Source organism: Theropithecus gelada, chromosome 8 (genome assembly GCF_003255815.1).
Source record: "Theropithecus gelada isolate Dixy chromosome 8, Tgel_1.0, whole genome shotgun sequence".
NCBI lineage: Eukaryota > Metazoa > Chordata > Mammalia > Primates > Cercopithecidae > Theropithecus > Theropithecus gelada.
In genome coordinates, this window is record NC_037676.1 from 29,448,218 (window position 1) to 29,473,662 (window position 25,445).

Below are 25,445 nucleotides of genomic sequence, written 5' to 3' on the forward strand. Positions count from 1 at the left end.
CAGCCTGGAGTGCAGTGGCAAGATCAGCCTCCTGGGCACAGGCTCTCCTCCCACTTCAGCCTCCTGGGTAGCTGGGACAACAGGCACGTGCTACCTCATCTGGCTAATTTTTAAACTTTTCATAGAGATGGCGTCTTGTTATGTTGCCCAGGCTGGTCTCTAACTCATGGCCTCAACTGATTCTCCTCCTGCCTTGGCCTTGCAAGTGCTGGGATTACAGACGTGAGCCACTGTGCCTGGGATCCCTATATATTCTTAAGTGGAATGAAGGGAGGTAAGACTTGGGCTGGGAGAGTGGAGAAAATAAATAGTCTACTGAAGGTCCTAAGATGGTTATGATGGTAGCCTCCACCATCAGCCCAGCATTTTTACATTCACAATTTTATTTGATGTGGTCTATACTGAAAAGGTGAGGCTGTGTGGGGGAAGGGAAGATCATTTTTAAAAGGCTAATTCTCTAGGAAAATTCTGCCTGAAATTCAAGTGATTGCTTGAGGAATAAAGCACTTTGTAATTCTAGCTACAAAATTCAAAGGGTATGATTTAAAATTAGATTCTAGGCTGGGCATGGTGGCTCACACCTGTAATCCCAACACTTTGGGAGGCCGAGGCTACAGGATCACTTGAGCTCAGGAGTTTGAGAACAGCCTGGGCAACACAGCGAGACTCTATCTCTACAATTTTTTTTTTTTTTTTTAATTAGCCAGGCATGGTGGCATGCACCTGTAGTCCCAGCTGCTCAGGAAGCTAGGTGGGAGGATCGCTTAAGCCCAGGAGTTGGAGACTGCAGTGAGCAATGATCGTGGAACTGCACTACAGCTTGGGCAACACAGCAAGACCTTGTGTCAAGAAAAATAATTTTAAAAATGAAAGATAGAGGCCGGGCACGGTGGCTCATGCCTGTAATGCTAGCACTTTGGGAGGCTGAGGTGGGCAGATCGCTTGAGGCCAGGAGTTCAAGACCAGCCTGCTAACATGGTGGAACCCCATCTTTACTAAAACAAAATACAAAAATTAGCTGGGCATGGTGGCAGGTGCCTATATTCCCAGCTGAGGCAGGAGAATCACTTAAACCTGGGAGGTGGAGGTTGCAGTGAGCTGTGACTGTGCCACTGCACTCCAGCCTGGGTGACAGAGCGAGACCCTGTCTCAAAAACAAAACAAAACAAAACAAAAAACCCAAAAAGATAGGCTGGGCACAGCGGCTCACGCCTGTGCTCCCTGAGAGGCTGAGATGAGCGGATCACTTGAGGTCAGGAGTTGCAGACCAGCCTGGCCAAAATGGCGAAACCCCGTCTCTACTAAAAATGCAAAAATTAGCCAGGCATGGTGGTGCATGACTGTAATCCCAGCTACTCAGGAGGCTGAGGCAGGAGAATCCCTTGAGCCTAGGAGGCAGAGGTTGCAGTGAGCCGAGATGGCACCACTGCACTTCAGCCTGGGCAACAGAGCGAAATTCTATCTCAAGAAAAAAAGACAAAAATTAGATTCCATATTATTTCCTAAAAAATAAGTATAAATCTAAAAAAATTAAGGATGTATAATAAGGCATCTGAGCACAAAAATCAAAGTTTTAAAATCCAAATTTTAAAAAATCAGAGGCTGGGTGTGGTGGGTCACGCCTGTAATCCTCACTTTGGGAGGCCAAGGTGGGCAGATCGCTTCAGCTCAGGAGTTCAAGCCCAGCCTGGCCAACATGGCAAAACCCTATCTCTACAAAAAATACAAAAAAGTTAGCCAGGCATGGTGGCATGTGCCTGTAGTCCCAGCTACTTGGTGGGGGCAGAGATGGAAGGATTGCTTGAGCCTAGGAGGCTGAGGATGCAGTGAGCTGAGATTGCACCACTGCACTCCAGCCTGGGTGACAAAGCGAGACACTGCCTCAACAAGGAAAAAAAAAAAAAAAAAATCAAAGTTCATCTATATTCAGTTGCCAGGTTTCTAATATTTTACCCTTGACTTCAATGCTGTAATGTAAAATACAGCTTTTTTTTTTCTTCTTTTGAGATGGAGTCTCGCTCTTGTTGCCCAGGCTGGAGTGCAATGGGGCAATCTCAGCTCATCGCAACCTCCACCTACTGTGTTCAAGTGATGCTCCTGCCTCAGCCTCCTGAGTAGCTGGGATTACAGGCATGCGCCACCACGCCCGGCTAATTTCATAGTTTTAGTAGAGATGGGGTTTCTCCATGTTGGTCAGGCTGGTCTCGAACTCCTGACCTCACGTGATCCGCCCGCCTCGGCCTCCCAAAGTGCTGGGATTACAGGTGTGAGCCGACGCACCCAGCTGGTTTTTTTTTTGTTTTTTTGGTTTTTTTGTCTTTTGTTTTTTTGAGACGGAGTCTCACTGTTGCAGCCCAGGCTGCAGTGCAGTGGCACAATCTCGGCTTACTGCAACCTCTGCCTTCCAGGTTCAAGCAATTCTTCTGCCTCAGTCTCCAGAGTAGCTGCGATTACAGGTGCACAACACCATGCCCGGCTAATTTTTGTATTTTTAGTAGAGACGGGGTTTCACCATGTTGGCCAGGCTGGTCTTGAAGTCCTGACTTCAAGTGATCCGCCCACCTCAGCCTCCCAAAATGCTGGGATTACAAGCATGAGCCACCGCGCCTGGCCAAAATACAGCTTCTTAGGAGGAAGGAAATGATCGGGAGTACTCTAGAGGGGGAATATATGGACCGGGGTAGACAGAGTGTTTGTGTTTTAAACTAACTGGGCGAAGCCACAGGCAGAAAGTGTGATTGACTGGGGACCATGTGCGTGCCTGGGCTCAGCATCGTACCTGGGAGAACTTCAGCACCTCCACGCCAGCGTTCTCCAGCTCCTCCGTGCAGTTGGTGCTGATCATTGAATCAAAGCTTCTAAGTACCTGCATATCAACATAGGGATGGGTAATGGGAGAGGAAGAAACCTTGAGCAAAGACACACTACAAACTTAGCAGGGAAACTTCAGCATATCTCTCCCCTAATTATTTCCTCCTTACTTATGTCAATATTGGGAGTGGAGTATTAATAAATTCCCTACTTTCCTATGTCACCACCACCATCTGCAACACATACGACTTCACCAACTCCTGTCTTACAGTTAAATGGACAGTCATTGTCCACTGTCTTCTTGCAAAGCTTGCTTCTCTTTTCCTTAAGTCCAGGGAATAGAAATTCTCTTTCCACTTTTCGTATCTCAAGTCTGCTGTCTCTCTGATATGAATGAAGGGAAGGTTCACTAGCAAAATCTTGTCTAGCCATAAATCTCAACAGGTTGGCCTTGAAGATATATCTATGATCATCCACATGTGGAGTTCAGGTGGGAGGTCATGAATTCTTCACAGAGTAGTTCTTTTCCTTTTCTTTTTTTTTTTTTTTTTTGAGAGGGAATCTTGCTCTGCCACCCAGACTAGAGTGCAGGGGTACCATCTCAGCTCACTGCAACCTCCACCTCCCGGGTTCAAGCAATTCTCCTGCTTCATCCTTCCGAGGAGAAGGGATTACAAGCACCTGACACCATGCCTGGCTAATTTTTGTATATTTTTGGTAGAGACAGGGTTTCACCATGTTGACCAGGTTGGCCTCAAACTCCTGACCTCAGGTGATACGTGCACCTTGGCTTCCCAAAGTGCTGGGATTATAGGCATGAGCCACCATGCCCGGCCAGAGTAGCTCTAAAATGGAGTTAACACTGGGACAGGAAAATGGAGAATGAACTTGGCACATTCGGGATGGGAGAGGGCAGGAAGCCCAAGTAGGATGTGGCTCTCTGCAAAGTAGCCAATTTGACAGATGCAGGAATTGCCCCCTCTATTGACAGACTGCTGCACTTTATTTACATATTTACATATAAATTCAAGCTAGGAACTCCTCTGCCTTTCCCCATCCTTCTAATTTGCTGGATATATTCTAGCAAAATAATACTTACCTGTGAAAAAATTTTTCAGGACCTAAACCTCGTGGAGCTAATTATATAACCAGTTTCAAAGTCACAGAGAAAGTTCCTTGAAGTACATACTGCCTAGGATTCTAAGAATCCCTGTCTCCCTCCATCTGCTCACATAAGAATTAGAATCAGGCCAGGTGCCGTGACTTAACGCCTGTAATCCCAGCACTTTGGGAGGCCGAGACGGGCGGATCACGAGGTGAGCATTCTGCCTTGGCCTTGCAAGTGCTGGGATTACAGGTGTGAGCCATTGTGCCTGGGATCCCTGTATATTCTTAAGTGGAATGAATGGAGGTAAGACTTGAGTTGGGAAAGTGGAGAAAATAGTCTACTGAAGGTCCTAAGATGGTTATGGTGGTAGCCTCCACCATCAGTCCAGCATTTTTACTGGTCTTGAACCTGAAAGACCATCCTGGCTAACATGGTGAAACCCTATCTCTACTAAAAATACAACAAATTAGCCAGGCGTGCTGGCGGGCGCCTGTAGTCCCAGCTACTCAGGAGGCTAAGGCAGGAGAATGGTGTGAACCCAGGAGGCGGAGCTCGCAGTGAGCTGAGATCGCATCATTGCACTCCAGCCTGGGCAATAGAGTGAGACGCCATCTCAAAAAAAAAAAAAAAAAAAGAATTAGAATCATAGCATCTTGGTAGTTGGGGATCTGATAAATTCTGTCCCTGCAGAACTAGGTCCCAAAGGCATTATGTGGCTTACCTAAGTCACAAGTTTGTTAGGAACAGTCAGCTGCCCAGGCTAGAGTGCAGTGGCACAATCTTTGCTCACTGCAGCCTTGACCTCCTGGATTCAAGTGATTCTCCTACCTCAGCCTCCCAAGTAGCCAGAACTACAGGCGTATACCACTACGCCTTGCTAATTTTTTAATTTTTGTAGTAGAGATGGGGTCTCACTATGCTGCCCAGGTTGGTCTTGAACTCCTCCCTGCTACTTGGGAACCTGAGGCAGGAGGATAGCTTGAGGCCAGGAGTTCGAGACCAGCCTGGGCAACATAGTAAGACCTCATCTCTAAAAATAGATAAAAATTAGTCAGGTGGCACATGCCTGTAATTCCAAGCACTTTGGGAGGCTGAGGTGGGCAGATCACTTGAGCTCAGGAGTCTGAGACCAGCCTGGGCAACATGGCAAAACCTCACTGGGTGTGGTGGCATGCTCCTGTAGTCCTAGCTATTTGGGAGGCTGGGATGGGAAGATCACTTGAGCCCAGAAGGCTGAGGCTGCAATGAGCCATGATGCGCCACTGCACTCCAGCCTGGGCAACACAGTGAGACCCTGTCTCAAAAAAAAAAAAAAAAAATTAGTCAGGGCGTGGTGGCCCATACCTGTAGCCTCAGCTTCTTGGAAGGCTGAGGCAGGAACATCCTATGAGCTCAGAAGCCTGCAGTGAGCTATGATCACGCCACTGTACTGCAGACTGGGTGACAGAGCAAGACTCTGTCTCTAAAAAAAAAAAGAAGTTCAAGGGTATGATCTACAAGATTGCCTTTAATGCAAGTTCATTCAATCTGCAGCAGCCTGCAGGCCAGAGTGCGGACCAAGATGACTTTGAATGTGGCCCAACACAAATCTGTACACTTTCTTAAACTGCTATGAGAGTTTTTTTGCATTTTTTTTTTTTTTGAGACACAGTCTTGCTCTGTTGCCCAGGTTGGAGTGCAGTGGTGCGGTCTCGGCTCACTCATTATAGTTACCTGCCACCATGCCTGGATAATTTTTGGATTTTTAGTAGAGATGGGGTTTCACCACATTGGCCAGGCTGGTCTCCAACTACTGACCTCAAGTGATTCGCCTGCCTCGGCCTCCTAAAGTGCTGGAAAGTAGAGGCATGAGCCACTGTGCCCAGCTTGCAATTTATTTTATTATTAGCTCATCAGCTATTATTTGTGTCAGTATATTTTATATGTAGCCCAAGACAATTCTACTTCTTCCAGTGTGGCTCAGGGAAGCCAAAAGATTGGACACCCCTGCTTTAATGCAAAGAATTTAGTAAATTGTTTGGAATGAGTGGCAACCAATCTAACATTACTTGATCATATAAAATTGATTTCCAGAAATTAATAAATTAACCTGGCAGGGCTCAATGGCTCACACCTGTAATCCCAGCACTTTAGGAGGCCGAGGCGAGCAGATCACGAGGTCAGGAAATTGAGACCATCCTGGTGAACACAGTGAAACCCCGTCTCTACTAAAAATACAAAAATCAGCCGGGCATGGTGGTGGACACCTGTAATCTCAGCTACTCGGGAGGCCGAGGCATGAGAATCACTTGAGCATAGGAGGCAGAGGTTGCAGTGAGCTGAGATGGTGTCACTGCACTCCAGCCTGGGCAACAGAGTGAGACTCTAATTAATTAAAAAAATAAATTAACCTAACAGTGTGTTTAATTTAGCTAATAGTTATGTTTAGGCCCCCATGTCTCCCTATGAGGGCATCTCACATCTACCACTTAGTGATGAAATTACCAGCCGATTTGACCAACTCAAAATCATCATCAACCAGCAACTGGGAGGGATATTGGCCAAATTCAGGTAACTTGGATACAGCACCATGTGAAACCAACCAACTGACCCCCACCTGTTTTGCACCCTAGTATTTAATGACAACATAAGAAAAAAGTCTTCATCTTTAAAATTAAGATCAAGAAAAGGGAAAAGGAAAAGGTGGAATTTACCTTATCATGCCGTATCATGAGTGATGTCTTAGAACCCAGGGCTGAGAGGATCCCTGCTATCTCCACAGCAATGTAACCTGCACCAACAATGACGCTGCGGCTGAGATGCGAGCACAGGGTTAGAACTTTTAAATAAACTAATTTTGGAATAATTTTACATTTACAGAAAAGTTGCAGAGATAGTGCAGAGATTTCCCTCATTATACCCCTTGATCAGTTTTCCCTAAAGTTAACATTTTACTTAACTAGGGTACCATTGTCAAAATAAGAAATTGACATTGGTACATTACTAATGACTAAACCCTAGACTGCAGATTTTCACCACTTTTCCCTTGTTTTTTTGAGACAGGGTCTCACTCTGTCACCCAGGCTGGAGTGTAGTGGTGTGAACACGGCTCACTGCAGCCTCAACCTCCAGGACTCAAGCAATCCTCCAGCCTCAGCTTCCCGAGTAGCTGGGACTACAGACATGCATTGCCACACCCAGCTAATTTTTATATATATATATATATATATATATATATATATATATATTTTTTTTTTTTTTTAATAGGGACAGAGCTCTCACCATGTTGCCCAGGCTAGTCTCAGCTCCTGGGCTCAAACAATGCTCTGGCCTTGGCCTCCCAAAGTGTCGGCATTATAGGTATAAACCACCTTGCCCAGTCCAGTTTTTCTATTAATCTCTTGTTTTCTGTTCCAAGATCCAATCCTGGATACCACCACAACTTTAAGTAGAAAATATCCCTTTGGGCCTGCCCAACATAGTGAGACCCCATCTCTACAAAAACGAAAAAGTAAGGCCAGGCACGGTGGCTCATGCCTGTAATCCTAGCACTTTGGGAGGCTGAGATGGGTGGATCACCTGTGTCAGGAGTCCGAGACCAGCCTGGCCAACATGGTGAAACCCGTCTCTACTAAAAATACAAAACGTTAGCCAGGCGCAGTGGCACATGCCTGTAATCCCAGCTACTTGGGAGGCTGAGGCAGGATAATCACTTGCCCTCGGGAGACAGAGGATGTAGTAAGCCAAGATTGTGCCAATGAACTCCAGCCTGGGCAACAGAGCAAGGCTCTGTCCCAAAAAAAAAAAAAAAAAAAAAAAAAACCCTAAAAGTAAAAATAAAAATTAGCCAAGTATGAAGGTGCGTGTCTGTGGTCTCAGTTACTTGGGAGGTTGAGGCAGGAGGATAACTTGTGTCTGGGAGATGGAGGCTGCAGTGAGCTATGACTGTACCACTGCAGTGTAGCCTGGGTGACAAAGCAAAAGACCCTATCTCAAAAGAAAAGAAAAATCCCTAATATTCCCTCACAGAAGAAGGGAAATATATTTTTCATTGTTTTTAAAGCTCTTTAGCCTCATTTCCTCAGAGAGGACACAAAACCTTTGGAAATAAGGAATGATTCCTTATGCAAAGATCCTCACACCTAAAACTAAAATCAGGGTCACAGATCTCACCACCATCACTCTCCTCTATTCAGTGTACCTCCTTGTTTGCTATTTAGTTCTATCAATCATTGCAATATGATCAAAGGCCAATTTACACAAGCCAGTTGTAATCTGTAGGACAAAACTGTAGTCAAGCTAAACTGCCTGAATAAATTTTGGTCTAAAAAAAGAATCTTGGCCAGGTGTGGTGGCTCACAACTATAATTCCAGCACTTCGGGAAGCCCAGGTGGGAGGATTGCTTGAGGCTAAGAGTTCAAAACCAACCTGGTCAACTGAGTAAGACCCCGTCTTATTTTTTAAAGATTTCAAACAATTTTAAAAACAAAAAATAATATAAAAAATAAAATATATAAAATAATCTTAAGTACTAGATAAATGCTTGGGTCTAAATTGCTGGTGGAGAAGCTCTGGTTCCTGCCCTAGAGCAATAATGTTGACTTCCATACTACAGCCCAAGCTATAAGTACCTTCGGCTGGAGCTGTCCCATCAGGGACTGGAGTCTTCTAAAGTTTCAAACACTGACCTCTACCATTGCTACAGTGCTAATCAGAGACGAAGGAAACTGTTCTTTAATACCTCCCATAGGCAAGGTATTCGGAGTGCTGAGGGCTTACGGTCAGGATGGATTATAAAGTAAGAACCCAAATGGCTACAGGTTAGAAGTGATGACTCTCTCATCCTGCAATGCACAATAAGAAAAGACCAATTTTCTCCTTTTTTTTTTTTTAAGAGTCTCGCTCTGTCACCCAGGCTGGAGTGCAGTGGCATGATCTTGGCTCACTACAACCTCCACCTCTGGGGTTCAAGTGATTCTCCTGCCTCAGTCTCCCGAGTAGCTGGGACTATAGGCGTTCACCAGTACGTTCAGCTAATTTTTGCATTTTTAGTAAAGATGAGATTTTTATCATGTTGGCCAGGCTGGTCTCAAATTCCTGGCCTCAAGTGATCCACCCGCCTCGGCATCCCAAAGTGTTAGGATTATAAGCGTAAGGCACTGCGCCCGGCCTAAAAAGATAAATTTCTATGTAGTTCAAAACTGTGAAATCGCTCTTTTTCTATCTCCACTCCCTCCTTCCTAACAATGTGTTGATCTCTTTTCCTTCCTCCGAATTTTCCCTCCTTATTTCCTGTGTCTTCTCTTTCTTCCCCAAACATTTATTATGTACATTCTACTTTGAGCTAAGCTTTGCACTACACTGGATGAACAATGGCCCCCATCCTTGAGGAATTTTGTTTTTTTTTTTAGATGGAGTTTTGCTCTTGCTGCCCAGGATGGAGTGCAATGGTGCAATCTCCACTCACTGCAACCTCCACATCCCGGGTTCAAGCGATTCTTCAGCCTCAGCCTCCTGAGTAGCTGGGATTACAGGCATGCGTCAACCATGCCCGGCTAATTTTTGTATTTTTTTGCAGAGATCAGGTTGTGCTGTGTTGCCCAGGTTGGTTTCAAACTCCTGGGCTCAAGCAATTCGCTCGCCTCAGGCCTCCCAAAATGCTGGGATTACAGGCATAAGCCACTGCGCCTGGCTTCTGGAACTGATCTTTCAGGCGGCTGGATCCCTAAAAGATTTCTCTTTACCTCAATACGGCCCCAGGACTACTCATGCCACAGTATTCCACGGTGTTCATGCTCCATCCAACCAGAAGCCCCTCAGCGCAAAAACTAAATCATGCTATCTTCCCTACATTATTTACTTACTTGCCCAATTATTTACTTATTCACCAACACCATAACAAAGATAAAGTAGACTTGAAAAATCACATATCCATTGTAAATTCATTTTCTTGTGTTTCAGAGCCTTTTGTTGATGACATGCTTAAATGTAAATATTTAAAATCGCTAATGAACAACTATCTATAATGAAACTTCTTTGAGGGTGAGTCCGGAATGAAATTACATTATCCAAACATAATGAGTCATGACTGCATGTCTCACTACATCCTCACATATGTCATGTTATTCAACCCTAAAAATCAAACAATGCAGGGTGGATCACAGGGAAGGAAGGCTGTTCTCTAACACATTTCTACGACCTGATAGCAAACTGAAAAAGATTGTATGCTTTTCTTAGAACTCCTCCAAGTCAGAGGCCTCCTGGTCTGAGTATCTTCAAGGGACATTTTCACCATCCTATGGAACTGCAAAGCGGCTCCCTGGTCCTTTCTGAACTGCCTCGTGCTGTCTGAACTGTCCGTGACTCTGGGTGATTCAAAGTGAAGACAGGCTCATGGACTATTAGTCACTCTCCCTAAAAGACTTTCTGAAAGCATAGGATTAGGGCCTCAAACTGGATTAGCACAGCCCCTGAGGGAGCAGAAGAGTTGAGCAATGCGAACTCCACAGTGAGTGCCACTCAGAAGATGAATGAAGGCCAGTCCCTGTGCCAACACGTTGGGTCCCTCCACCTGTTTCCAGGCATCACCTCTTCTCACAAGTGACAGGAGGATCCCTCTAAACTAGAAAGCCTGCAATGTGCAGCAACTTCAAATCAGAGAAACAAACTTTCTCATGACCTTTTTCCCCCCTCTATGAATCTGAATCCATTCAGCACGGTGGCCCATGCTTGTATGTGTACTGCTTTGGGAAGCCAAGGTGGGAGCATTGCTTGAGGTCAGGAATTCTAGACCAGCCTGGACAACAGAACGAGACCCCAACTCTACAAAAATTCAAATTAAAAAGTTACCCAGGTATGGTGCTGCACGTTTGGAGTCCCAGCTACTCGGGAGGCTGAGGTGAAAGGACTGCTGGAGCCCAAGAGCTCAAGGCTACTGCAAGCCATGATGGCACCACTGCACTCCTGCCTGGGCAATGCAAGAAGACCCTGTCTCTAAAAAAAATAAACGTTTTTTCATGAAAAGAAAATCTGGCCGGGCGTGGTGGCTCACACCTGTAATTCCAGCACTTTGGGAGGCCGAGGCGGGCAGATCACCTGAAGTCAGGAATTCGAGACCAGCCTGACCAATGGAGAAACCCCATCTCTACCAAAAATACAAAATTAGCTGGGTGTGGTGGCGCTCTCTCTCTCTTTCTTTCTTGGTATGATCTTGTCTCACTGCAACCTCTGCCTTGAGAATTCAAGTGATTCTCCTGCCTCAGCTTCCCGAGTAGCTAAGACTATAGGCCCGCACCACCATGCCCAGCTAATTTTCAGTTTTAGTAGAGATGGGGTTTCACCATGTTGTCCAGGCTGGTCTCAAGCTCCTGACCTCAGGTGACCTGCCCGCTTCAGCCTCCCAAAGTGCTGGGATTACAGCCATGAGCCACCACATCTGGCCAAAACCAGCTATTCTATTCTAAAATACAAGCTCCTTTAGACACATTCTTAATTGATGCTGTATCAAGTTGAAGAAAGGAGACAGTTTTAGGACTCTGTTATGCAGTCTTCAAATTACTCTGCATTTGACTTTGGCCTCTGATTGAAAGCATGAAAGATTTGAGGGATCTACTGAGGAGTTCTAGGAATGAGATATACAAGGTCATGGTAAGAGGATGGAATTCAGGAAAGGCCTACATTAAATGCTTGGGAGGAGAGGACGAAGAAAAGCCACCAGGAGACACTAAGGAAGAGTGAGTCACTGCAGTCAGGTCAGGTCGGCTTACCTAGGCAATTCTTCCAGTTGAAAAAATCCATCGCTGGTTATTCCTAAGCTGGCACCTATGTAGAAAAAGGCAACATAGATCACACAAGACTGCTCTTTCTCTTGCAAAATAATCACAACATTTTATGCAAAAACCAAACACTTTCACAGCCAACATAGTCTCCGTTTTGACAAGTTTTGTTAAAGTCTCTGCTTGGAAAGCTGCCAACCAAATCCTCCCTGAGTCAACATTTTTATTTTCTCTCTAGAAACAGAAGCCACGATGGCTAAATAACTTTTACATTTCTCTGAAGAATGAAGATCTCAGCAGTCATGAACAGACTCTGCTGGATCTGTTCACCCTCCCACCCCGAGGGTAGGAGGAACCCTGGGGCTTAGCTCATTACAGGCATGAGCCACTGTTCCCGCCTGAAAAGACAAATTTCTATGTAGTTCAAAATCTATGTGGCCTGGCCAATGTGGTGAAACCCCGTCTCTACTAAAAATACAAAAATTAAAAATTAGCTGGGCATGGTGGCGCGCACCTATAGTCCCAGCTACTCAGGAGGCTGAGGCAGGAGAATCACTTGAACCTGGGAGGCGGAGGTTGCAGTGAGCCGAGATGGTGCCACTGCACTCCAGCCTGGGAACAAAGCAAGATTTCGTCTCATTAAAAAAAAAAAAGAAACAATAGATGTGGCCCTTTCCTCTCTGCTTATTCTTTCAAAGGTTTCAACCTATATGGTATATACATTGAATTACAAGAGGTACAACCTATATAGTGAAATAAACAAGTAGTGAAAAGCAGATTGAAACCTTTGGATATAGGATAGCAGGTCCTATCTTATAGGACTTCCAAATGCATTATTCCAGGTCTGACTTTCTTCCCAGGTTGCAGTTCCATGTTTCTAATTATCTCGCCACACAATTTTACATTGGCTTCAACCTTAGTCTATTTAGAACTGAACCTTAATTTTATTTTCCAAACTGTATCTCTCTCCAGTTTACCACTTCAGTTACCATCTGCCCCCAATAATGCAGACAAAGCCTTCAGCTGTCAACTGCTGATTCCTTCTCTCAGTAGCCCCCCTACCTTCATTTCTCATCAGTTATTAAATATATTAGGCTGGGTGCAGTGGCTCACACCTATAATCCCAGCACTTTGGGAGACTAAGACAGGCAGATCGACCAAGGTCAGGAGTTCAAGACTAGCCTGGCCAACATGGTGAAACCCTATCTCTACTAAAATTACAAAAATTAGCTGGGTGTGGTGGCGCATGCCTGTAATCCCAGCTACTCAGGAGGCTGGGGCAGGAGAATCGCAGGAGGCAGAGGTTGCAGTGAGCCAAGATCCTGCCATTGCACTCCAGCCTAGGTGACAAGAGCAAAACTCTGTCTCTAAACAAACAAACAAACAAATATATATGTTGCATTTTGGCCGGGTACAGTGGCTCATACCTGTAATCCCAGCACTCTGGGAGGCCGAGGTGGGCGGATCACCTGAGGTCAGGAGTTTGAGATCAGCCTGGACAATGTGGCAAAACCCCACCTCTACTAAAAATACAAAAAAAAAATTAGCTGGACATGGTGGCATGTGCCTATAATACCAGCTACTAAGAAGGCTGAGGCAGGAGAATCACTTAAATCCAGGAGGCAGAGGTTCTAGTGAGTGGAGATTGTGCCACTACACTCCAGCCTGGGTGGCAGAGCAAGACGCTGTCTCAAAAAAAAAAAAAAAAAAATTCACGTTGATAATGTATCTTATGAAGCCAATCCACGGAGAATTCAAAAGATGCATAAACTACGTTCACCATCCATAAAGTCCTTACAATCTAGCTGGGAAGAAAGAAAGAGATCATTTGAGCAATCTCCCATCTAAATCTCCTGGTCAAGGCCTTAGTGAGCTGTGATCACACCACTGCACTCCAGCCTGGACAACAGAGCAAGACCCTGTCTCAAAAAAATAAAGTAATATAAAATAAAATAATAGGCCGGGCACAGTGGCTCACGCCTGTAATCCCAGCACTCTGGGAGGCCGAGGCGGGTGGATCACTTGAGGTCAGGAGTTTAAGACCCACGTGACCAACATGGTGAAACCCTGTCTCTACTAAAATACATAAATTAGCTGGGTGTGGTGGCGGATACCTGTAATCCCAGCTACTCAGGAGGCTGAAGCAGGAGAATGGCGCGAACCCGGGAGGCGGAGGTTGCAGTGAGCTGAGGTTGTGCCACTACACTCCAGCCTTGGTGACAGAGCCAGACTCCGTCTCAAAATAAATAAATAAATAAATAAATAAATAAATAAATAAATAATAAAATGCAAAAGCAGTTATGACCATCTCTGAGATTCCTTACAGCTTTCATCTTCTATAATTCTCTACTTAAAAGAGAAAATACGTATATAAAAGCTTACTTAGCTACTTAAGCTACATCCTTAGAAGATTTCTCTCTCTGGAACAAAACAATAAATTATCACGTGTCTTATAAATAACAACCCATCTGACAAACTGAGGCTGGAAACAATGTATGCTAAGCTGAGAAGGAAAGAATGAGGCTTTCATTGATTTCTCTCCCTGTTACCTACAATATGTCTGAGCCTGGGGCCAAATGAAATCTCTTGGCCGGGCACAGTAGCCTGCAATCCCAGCACTCTGGGAGGCCAAGGTGGACGGATCATCTGAGGTCAGGAGTTCAAGACCAGCCTGGCCAACACGATGAAACCCCATCTCTACTAAAAATACCAAAATTAGCCAGGTGTGGTGGTGGCGTGCCTATAGTCCCAGCTACTCGGGAGGCTGAGGCAGGAGAATCGCTTGAACCCAGGAGGCGGAGGTAGCAGTGAGCCAAGATTGTGCCACTGCACTCCAGCCTGGGTGCCTGCATCATAAGCTACCACTAGGCCAACTGGAGTTAGGTTCTGCAAAGACCTTCTCCCATGGCCTGGCTCCAAAGAGAGAACTGGTTTAGGCAGATCCCCTGGCATGGCTTGTCAGGTTGAAAGCAACGGTGAACTCCTGACTGCTGTTAATGAGTACCTGCTGTATGACTCACCTGGGATCTGGCTCTCATGAGGGATGGAGGGCACACCACCTGTGGCGATCAGGATGTGAGGCGCGGTGTACTTCTTCCCACTGACCTCTATCGTGGGCTTGGGATCACTCGTGAATGCTGCATGGCCACGGATGATTTCTATATGGGACTAGAGAAGGAACCATGACATTAGCCTGTTCTTAGAATAAAAACAAAGACACCTGCTGCAACTTATCAGAACTTTCATTTATCTACGGAACATTTTGATTCTTGGTTTGCTGATGCCAACACAGTTCTCTATTGTTCAAGTTTCTGTAGAACTCCTAACTGGCAACCTATACTTAGGAAAGGGGTTGCCATTAGATGCTGGAAGTACACAGTAAGATGAAATAGGCTGGGCACAGTGGCTTACACCTGTAGTCCTAGCACTTTGGGAGGCAGAGGTGGGTGGATAGCTTGAGCTCAGGAATTTGAGACCAGCCTGAGAAACATGTCAAAACCCAGTCTCTACTAAAAATACAAAAACTAGCCAGGCATGGTGCTGCACACCTGTAGTCCCAGCTCTTTGAGGGGCTGAGGCAGGAGGATTGCTTGCATCTGGGAGGTTGAGGCTGCAGTGAGCTGAGATGGCGCCACTGCATTCCAGCCTGGATGACGAAGTGAAGAGGAGGAGAAGGAACAAGAAGGAAGGAGGGAAGAGGAGGAGGGGAAGGAAGAAGGAGGAGGAGGAGAAAGGGGAGGAGGAGGAGGAGGAAGAAAGAAGAAGTTAGAAGAAAGAAGTTAGGAGAAAGAAGGAGGAGGAAAAGAGGAAGAAAAGGAGGAGAAGGAGAAGGAGGAGGAGGAGAAGGAGGAGGAGGAGAAGGGGAGATGGAGAAGGGAGGAGGAGGAGAGGGGAAAAGGAGGGGGAGGAGGAGGAGGGGGAAAAGAAGGGGAAGGAGGGGGAAAAGGAGGGGGAGGGGGAGGAGAGGGGAGGAGGAGAGGGGAAAAGGAGGGGGAGGAGGAAGGAGGAAGAGGAGGGTGGAGGAGGAGAAGGAGGAGGAGGAGGAGAAGGAGGAGGAGAAAGAAGAAAGAAGAAATACAAGTGCTACCTTGGGCCGAAACCCAGAGACAAAAAAGTATATGCAAGGCACCCCTGTAAGAAAGATGACAACTTTGCCCCCAAGAATTGAAGGTGAAAGTTCCTTATGTGCAATGTGAACACATTACAGAATGGTGTGTCTGGGCTGGGCGTGGTGGCTCACACTTGTAATTCCAGTACTTTGGGAGGCCGAGGCAGGCAGATCACCTGAGGTCGGGAGTTTGAGACCAGCCTGACCAACATGGAGAAACCCCATCTCTACTAAAAATACAAAAATTAGCCAGGAGTGGTGGCGGGCACCTGTAATCCCAGCTGCTCAGGAGGCTGAAGCACGAGAATCCCTCGAACCTGGGAGGCAGAGGTTGCAGTGAGCTGAGATTGTGCCACTGCACTCCAGCCTGGGCAACAGAGCCAAGACTCTCTCTCAAAAAGACTGGTGTGTCTGGAGGAGAAACAGAAGGCTGAGAAAGACAACTGGATAAAGCTGAAATGAGCAGAGGCAAGACCAAGACAGGAATACTCTGGCCAAGGGAGGGAAACGCAATGCTTGTGCTTTCGTAAACTGGGAAAAATACCACAAAAGTACATGACACAGAAGTTCTATGCTGGAGACAGGGAGAACTCAGACTCTTACTTTTGGATGTGCTCTTACTGGAATCCTCTGCACCAAGGCCTTCACTTAGGGGGTGCTGGCATGCTTCTGCCAGCCACGATACATGCAGGGGCATGCAAATGTGGTCAACTTATAAGAATAATGGAACCATGTAAGCATGATTACAAAGTGGAATGCTTTAACATTTTGGAACATGCTTGATTCTGAATTGAGTTATCTTCTCCTTTCCCTGCACCCTCCAGGCCTGTTCCTGCAGGTGCCAGGCTTAATCAAGCTGAATCAAGGTCAAAGACAAAACCCACAGGCCTCCAGAACACCATTCCCTCAGGTCGTAATGACGTCCTCCGCAATGCTAGACAAAAAGAAGTGTGGCTCACATGGCAATAGGACAGACACTAGTTCAGAGGAAGAAGCAGTGAGATTTTTACTTTCATTTTCTAGGACATTAAATAGAAAGTTTCCTTTGCAATATAGAATTTCTGGGTCAACTGTAAGTAATTCCTTCCCCATAAGATCACCATAAACTATAGCACACACCAAGATTTCTAAGTATTACAAAATGCTGGTTCCTGAATAATTTTCCTACCTCTTTTGAAAAAGTATTTCAGCTAGCTCCATTTAAAAAAAAAAAAAAAAAAGGCCGGGCGCGGTGGCTCAAGCCTGTAATCCCAGCACTTTGGGAGATCGAGACCATCCTGGCTAACACGGTGAAACCCCGTCTCTACTAAAAAATGCAAAAAACTAGCCGGGCGAGGTGGCGGCCGCCTGTAGTCCCAGCTACTTGGGAGGCTGAGGCAGGAGAAGGGCGTAGACTCGGGAGGCGGAGCTTGCAGTGAGCTGAGATCCGGCCACTGCACTCCAGCCCGGGCGACAGAGCGAGACTCCATCTCAAAAAAAAAAAAAAAAAAAAGGTCAGATGCAGTGGTTTATGCCTATAATCCCCATACTTTGGGAGGACAAGGCAGAAGGGTTGCTTGAGACCAGGAGTTCAAGATCAGTGTGGGCAACATAGCAAGACCTCATCTCTACAAAAAAAAAAAAAAAAAAAAAAATTTTATTTTTTGGTGATAGAGTCTTGCACTTTCGCCCAGGCTGGAGTGCAGTGGCACAATCTCAACTCACTGCAAGCTCCACCTCCAGGGTTCACGCCATTCTCCTTCCTCAGCCTTCCGAGTAGCTGGGACTACAGGCCACCACACCCAGCTAATTTTTGTATGTTTAGTAGAGACGGGGTTTCACTGTGTTAGCCAGAATGGTCTCGATCTCCTGACCTCATGATCCGCTCGCCTCGACCTCCCAAAGTGCTGTGACTACAGGCGTGAGCCACCACGCTCAGCCTCTACAAAAATGTTTTAAAAGTAGTAGGGTGTGGTAGGACAGTGCTTATAGTCCAAGCTACTCAGGGGGCTGAGGTGGGAGGATTGCTTGAGCCTGGGAGATTAAGGCTACAGTAAGCTGTCATCATGCCAGTGCCCTCCAGTCTGGGCAAGAGAGTGAGATCCTGACTTCAAAAAAATAAATAAAACAAAATAAAAAATGTGGGGCCGGGCGCGTTGGCTCAAGCCTGTAATCCCAGCACTTTGGGAGGCTGAGACGGGCAGATCACGAGGTCAGGAGATCGAGACCATCCTGGTTAACACGGTGAAACCCCATCTCTACTAAAAATACAAAAAAAAAACTAGCCGGGCGAGGTGGCGGGTGCCTGTAGTCCCAGCTACGCGGGAGGCTGAGGCAGGAGAATGGCGTAAACCCGGGAGGTGGAACTTGGGCCTGGGCGACAGAGCGAGACTCCGTCTCAAAAAATAAAAATAAATAAAAAATAAGTAAATAAATAAAAAATTAAAAACCTGGTGTGTTTTAGTACTGCCAGTGTTACTCTATACTCAGACTTAAAATCTCCTGTGCATAAAGACTGCAGGCCTCTAAATATTTTTCCTCTGGATGGCGGATCAAGGTTGGAAAAGATCACCCTCCAAAAAATAAACCCAATGAATAAGAATATAAAACTGCATACAGTTAGCTACCTATGAAGTAGCTTGTCCTAAAAATTGGTTTATAAATATGCTGCTACTGAGATCACAGTGGCCCAATTATCATCAAGAATCTACTGATCTAAGCCAGGTGTAGTGGCTGATGCCTATAATCCCAGCATGTCGGAAGGCCAAGGCAGGAGGATCACTTGAGCCTGGGAGGTCCAGGCTGTAATGAGCTGAGATCATGCCACTGCACTTCAGCCTGGGTGAGAGTAAGACCCTTCTCAAAAAAAAAAAAAAAAAGACCGGGCGCGGTGGTTCACGCCTGTAATCCCAGCACTTTAGGAGGCCGAGGCAGGTGGATCACGAGGTCAGGAGATCGAGACCATCCTGGCTAACACGGTGAAACCCCGTCTCTACTAAAAATACAAAAAATTAGCCATGCGTGATGGAAGGCGCCTGCAGTCCCAGCTACGCGGGAGGCTGAGGCAGGAGAATGGCGTGAAACCAGGAGGCAAAGCTTGCAGTGAGCCGAGATCACGCCACTGCACTCCAGCCTGGGCAACAGAGCAAAACTCTGTCTCAAAAAAAAAAGTTTCTGATCTAAATATAACCTAAGAGGGCCAAGGGTGGTTGCTCACCCCTGTCATCCCAACACTTTGGGAGGCTGATGCAGGCGGATCACTCAAGGTTAGGAGTTTGAGACCAGCTGGCCAACATGGTGAAACCTTATCTCTACTAAAAATACAAAAAAAATTAGGCAGGTGTGGGGGCATGCGCCTGTAGTTCCAGCTACTCGGGAGGCTGAGGCACAAGAATTGCTTGAACCTGGGAGGCAGAGGTCGCAGTAAGCTGAAATCACACAACTGCATTCCAGCCTGGGGGAGGGAGCAAGATTCTGTTTCACAAACAAACAAAACCTAAGAAATCTTAGAAACAGCAAAGTGAGACCACAAAGACAAATGAAGAGTGGTGGAAAGATACTGACAAGAAAAAGGAGAGTTAAGTGATGCACAGGTTGTGAATGTCACCCACGTGGTCCTAGTGGGAAAGGTGTCACATCCCAGCACTAGAGGGGAAACCATCAGGATAGTGAAGGATGACATACAGTTGCTGGAGGCCAACACACCTCTGCCCAGTTTTCTTGATCAGATGTCATTCATAAAAACAACCTTCTGAATCCTAATTTGGTCTCTTAAGGAGGTCTTACTCTAGGCAAATAAACAATGGCAGGTTTGGCCGGGCACAGTAGCTCATGCCTGTAACCTCAGCACTTTGGGAGGCCGAGGTGGGCAGATCACTTGAGATTAGGAGTTCGAGACCCCTGGCCAACATGATGAAATCCTGTTTCTACTAAAAATACAAAAATTAGCTAGGCGTGGTGGTGCACGCCTGTAATCCCAGCTACTTAGGAGGCTGAGGCAGGAGAATTGCTTGAACCCGGCGGGAGGCAGAGGTTGCACTGAGCTGAGATTGTGCTCTTGCATTCCAGCCTGGGTGACTAGAAAAACTCTCTCAAAAAACAAACAAACAAACAAACAAAAAAACACACAATGGCAGGTTTTCAGCTAGATGGCACTCCTCTTTTTAATTAATAAACTGCCACACTGGTGCACAAAGTCTCTCGTATGTGACTTCTGAATCTAAGTGCCAGGCCGGATCTACTCAAGGTGCAGCCATTAGGTGAGGCCTGGTCTACCAGCTCTGGCACACGCCACCCTCTCTCTGCAGAAGAGACTGGCCAGCTGGGTCAGAGGTTTCTGCTCTGACAGGTCAATTTCAATAAGAGGAAAAGTAAGAGGCCAGGCACAGTGGCTCATGCCTATAATCCCAACACTTTGGGAGGCTAAGGCAGGAGTTTAAAGACCAGCCTAGGCAACATAGTAAGAAATCTCTACAAAATATTTTAAAAATTAGCCAGGTGTGGTGGTGCGTGCCTATAATCCTAGCTACTAAGGAGACTGAGGCGGGAGGAGCCCAGGATTTGGAGGCTGCAGTGAGCTATGATTGCACCACTGTACTCCAGCCTGGCGACAGATAGAGACTTGGTCATTAAAAATAAAATAGAGCCAGGCACGGTGGCTCACGCCTGTAATCTCAGCACTTTGAGAGGACAAGGTGGGCAGATCACCTGAGATCAGGAGTTCAAGACCAGCCTGGCCAACATGATGAAACCCTGTCTCTATTAAAAAATACAAAAATTAACTGGGCATGGTGGCACACCATGTAGCCTGTAGACCCAGCTACTCAGGAGGCTGAGGCAGAAGAATTGCTTGAACTCAGGAGACGGAGGTTGCAGTGAGCCGAGATCACGCCACTGCACTCCAGCCTGGGCAACAAAGCAAGACTCTGTCTCCAAAAAAAAAAATAATAATAAAAATAAATAAATAGTGCTACAGTCTGGCAAGACTTAGCTGAGTACTCAACAAGGGAACAGCTTTTTCTCAAAGTTAAAAACTCAGCATACACACCTTGGTGAGATTGTTTTGATAGATGGTGTTCAGGCGGCTCACATAGGCATCCCGCTTTTCCTTAATAACACTGCAATGAAACTCAAGTCAGTACTCAGAAACAGGATCTTCCCCTTCCAGTTAGTAACTAAGGCATCTGTCCCTGAACACCCGAGCAGAGAATCACTGACTGTCAACAGGAACCGCAGTGAGTGAATGTCTCCGAAGACAGTCATCCCTTCCCTGTGTCATTCTGCTGCCCCATGTGTTAAAAGCCTCTGTGCCACTCAGTGGAGAACGCACTCAGCTGGCATCGTCTTTCTGCACAGCAGACAAGGAGAAATGCTTTGGCACAGTCCCTAGAACACGGTGTGCGTAGGACGTGGTGGGTACTTAATAAATACCTGTTACATAAATTTGCTAAATTTCTTCAAAACTGTTATGGCTTCACAAGATTTACAGCAGTTCCTTAAATAGTTAAACACAAAACTGCCATATGACCCAGAAATTCCACTTCTAAGTACAGACCCAAAAGAAACTGGAAGCAGAGACCCGAACAGATAGATACCTTTACACGAATGTTCATAGCAGCATTGTTCATAATAACCAAAAGGTAAAACAGGCTGGGCGCAGTGGCTCACGCCTGTAATCTCAGCACTTTGGGAGGCTGAGGTGGGTGGATCACGAGGTCAGGAGATCGAGACCATCCTGGCTAACATGGTGAAACCCCGTCTCTACTAAAAAAAAATATAAAAAATTAGCCGGGTGTGGTGGCGGGCGCCTGTAGTCCCAGGTACTCAGGAGGCTGAGGCAGGAGAATGGCGTGAACCTGGAAGGTGGAGCTTGCAGTGAGCTGAGATTGCGCCACTGCACTCCAGCCTGGGCGACAGAGAGAGACTCCATCTCAAAAAAAAAAAAGAAAAGGGTAAAAACAACCCAAAAATTCACTGACGAATGCATGGATAAACAAAATGTGGTTTTATCCATATGATGAAATCTTAATCTGCCTTTAAAAGGAATGAAGGTTGGGCGCAGTGGCTCACACTTGAAATCCCAGCAAATTGGGAGGCTGAGGCGGGAGGATTACTTCAGCTCAGGAGTTCAAGACTAGCCTGGGCAACACAGTGAGACCTCATCTCTACTAAAAATAAAAATAAAAAAAATAGGCAGGCATGGTGGCACATGCCTGTAGTTCCAGCTACTCAGGAGGCTGAAGTGGGAGGATAGCTTGAGCCCAGGAGCTCAAGATTGCAGTGAGCTATGATTGCACCATTGCATTCCAGCATGGGCAACAGAGCAAGACCCTGTCTTAACAAAAAAAAAAAAAAAAAAAAGCAATGAAGTTCTGATACATACTACAACATGGACAAACCGTGAAAACAAAATACACTAGACATAAAGGAACAAATATTGTATGATTCCACTTATATGAGTTTCCTAGGATTGGCAAATTCATAGAGACAGAAAGCAGAACAGAGGTTCCCAGGGGCCAGCAGGAGAAGAGAATGAGGGGTTATTGTTTAATGGAATAGCGTTTCTGTTTGGGATGGCAGGAAAGTTCTGGAAGTGGTAATAGTAGTGACGACTGTACACCTATGTGAATGTGCTTAATGGCACTCAATTGTATACTTAAAAATGGCTAAACTGTAAATCTCATACTGTGAATATTTACCACAATTCCTCCTCCATCCCTAAAAAAAGTTTACAGCTCACTTAGTTATGAAGGAAAACTATGTCTTCGGTCCGCACATCCAAGATGACAAAGAAAAGAAGGAACAACGGTTGTGCCAAAAAGGGCCATGGCCGTGTGCAGCCTATTCGCTGCACTAACTGTGCCCGATGCGTGCCCAAGGACAAGGCCATTAAGAAATTCATCATTCGAAACATAGTGGAGGCCGCAGCAGTCAGGGACATTTCTGAAGCGAGCATCTTCGATGCCTATGTGCTTCCCAAGCTGTATGTGAAGCTACATTACTGTGTGAGTCGTTCAATTCACAGCAAAGTAGTCAGGAATCGATCTCGTGAAGCCCGCAAGGACCGAACACCCCCTCCCCAATTTAGACTTGTGGGTGCTGCCCCACATCCCCCACCAAAGCCCATGTAAGGAGCTGAGTCCTTAAAGACTGAGACAGACTCTTCTCTGGAGAAAAATAAAATGGAAATTGTACTTTAAAAAAAAAAAAAGAAAGAAAAATATCTATACTTGGAAACTGAACCCTCTTAGTGTTGACACTTACCGCCAATTGAATTTACCCTCACAACTTGGAAAGCCATAATCAGCATGATCGTGCATGAATTCGGAGTGGACAGCTGTGTTCCACATTACCTGTAAAAAAAAAAAAAAAAAAAAAAAAAAAAAAAAAAAAAAAGGATCAAAAGCAGCAGTAAATGAGTCCTGAGGGAAAAAAGAAATCATGAATGAATGGTAACTAGGTAACAGCAGATAAAATACTGCCCTGCCCTTTAAATTAAAAACAAACCTGGCTAGGCGCGGTGGCTCACACCTGCAGTCCCAGCACTTTGGGGAGGTCGAGGCAGGTGGATTACTTGAGGTCAAGAGTTCGGGCCGGGCGCAGCAGCTCACGGCTATAATCCCAGCACTTTGGGAGGCCAAGGTGGGCGGATCACGAGGTCAGGAGTTCGAGACCAGCCTGGCCAACACGATGAAACCCCATCTCAACTAAAGATACAAAAAAACTTAGCCAGGCGTGGTGGCACACGCCTGTAATCCCAGCTCCTCAGGAGGCTGAGGCAGGAGAATCTTTTGAACCTGGGAAGTGGAGGTTGCAGTGAGCTGAGATTGTGCCATTGCACTCCAGGCTGGGCGACAGGGCGAGACTCCATCTCAAAACAAAAACAAAAACAAAAACAAAAAATATTAGCCAGGCATGGTGGTGCGCACCTGTAGTCCCAGCTACTCGTGAGGCTGAGGCAGGAGAATCACTTGAACCTGGGAGGTGGAGGTTGCAGTGAGCTGAAATCACATCACTGCATTCCGGCCTGGGCAACAGTGAGACTCCATCTCAAAAAAAACAAAATAAAATAAACAAACAAACAAAAAGAAACAAAAACATATATAAATGAACATACATAAATGTCTACCACATGTGATCAGAAGGAATAAGTAAATACGAGAATAAAACATTACAAAATCAGTTTAGCGTACAGTATTAGCCCAGCAGTATATTTTTTAAAAAATAAACTTGCACCAATCAACACGAAATTTACTACCATAACTGGTTTTAACTACATAAAACCACCTTATAATGAATTTATATAATTCATACAGTCATAATTGCATGGTTCCAAGTAGAACAGATTCCAAAAAGTATGACTAATAGGAAAGGAAACAGTTGAGGGAAAACGTACCAGAGAAAAAAAGTCTTCCTAAGACAGAAAGAAAAACATCACCTATACCAGGGAACAGACTTCAAAAAAGCTTTTTGGAATTAAACTCAGGTATGCATCACTGATGAGATTAAGAGATTTGCTTACATAATACCAAAAAGATGACAAGTTAAAATGGAATGCCATTAATAAAGGTGGTAAGCTTGAGATTACAACATATGTTGAAAGTTCATTCAAATGAGTGGCATTCTTTGCAAGTATAAGCAAGAGGCAGCTTTAGAAATAAGAGCTGCTGTTTTTTCCTCTTTGTCAAGGGTAAAAAAATGAAATCATTCAATGTGACCTGCACCACAGATATTAATACCAAAAAAATCACCAACATGAGACAGAAAATCCATGAATCCACGTAAGAAGATTCCATTCAACAGTTTGGTTTGCTGGCTGGGTCTTCCTGCTGAGAAAAAACTATCCTGCGGTGTAGATGACCAAACTAAATTACTAGGCCGTGGCTGGTCTCGGTGGCTCAGGCCTGTAACCCCAGCGTTTTGGGAGGCCACGGTGGGTGGATCACCTGAAGTCAGGAGCTCGAGATCAGCCTGGCCAACACGGTGAAACCCCATGTCTACTAAAAATACAAAAATCAGCCGAGTGCTGTGGCGTGCGCCTGTCATCCCAGCTACTTGTGAGGCTGAGGAAAGGGAATCACTTGAACCCAGGAGGCAGAGGTTGCTGTGAGCCGAGGTCGCGCCACTGTACTCCAGCCTGGGCGACAAGAGTGAAACTCCGTCTCAAAAAAATAATAACACACCGGGGCCTATCATGGGGAGGGGGGCGGGGGGAGGGATTGCATTGGGAGTTATACCTGATGTAAATGACGAGTTGATGGGTGCAGCACACCAACAAGGCACAAGTATACATATGTAACAAACCTGCACGTTATGCACATGTACCCTACAACTTACAGTATAATAATAATAAATAAATTTAAAAAAAAAAAAAAAAAAAAAAAAAAAAAAAAAAAAAAAAAAAAAAAAGAAAAAAAAAAATAAATAAATAAATAAATAAATAAATAAAATAAAAAAATAAAAAATAAACTTTGTATCAGGCACAAATAAGAATGGAAAAAAAAAAATAATAAAAATAAAAAGTAATTAAAAATAAACAAAAAATTTTAAACACAAATCAAACAAAAACAATCCTATTGCTTAAGCCACTTTTAGTGGGGTCTAGGGTTTTTTTTGCAGAATGAATTTTAATGGATACATTTGGAAACATTCTTATTCGGATTATGATTTACAAATAGAAAAAGG

The 25,445-nt window shown here is 45.4% G+C and overlaps 2 protein-coding genes across 5 annotated transcripts in view; one reads left to right on the forward strand and one right to left on the reverse strand.

Annotated features, from left to right (window-relative positions):
• Positions 1-25,445, reverse strand: part of GSR (glutathione-disulfide reductase) — a 58,347-nt gene that overhangs the window by 13,090 nt on the left and 19,812 nt on the right. For 2 of the 4 annotated variants that reach the window (XM_025394850.1, XM_025394848.1), the window contains exons 3-8: positions 23,025-23,113; positions 20,809-20,878; positions 14,695-14,842; positions 11,666-11,720; positions 6,613-6,712; positions 2,780-2,866 (exon numbers count right to left, since the gene is read on the reverse strand). In XM_025394850.1, coding sequence (XP_025250635.1) covers positions 2,780-2,866; positions 6,613-6,712; positions 11,666-11,720; positions 14,695-14,842; positions 20,809-20,878; positions 23,025-23,113 — 549 coding nt within the window. The remainder of the gene's footprint in view (positions 1-2,779; positions 2,867-6,612; positions 6,713-11,665; positions 11,721-14,694; positions 14,843-20,808; positions 20,879-23,024; positions 23,114-25,445) is intronic. The other 2 variants (XM_025394851.1, XM_025394849.1) reach the window with 1 other exon arrangement.
• On the forward strand, positions 22,544-22,891 carry LOC112630501 (40S ribosomal protein S26-like). The gene has a single exon (XM_025394852.1). The coding sequence runs from the start codon at positions 22,544-22,546 to the stop codon at positions 22,889-22,891; it is 348 nt and encodes a 115-aa protein (XP_025250637.1).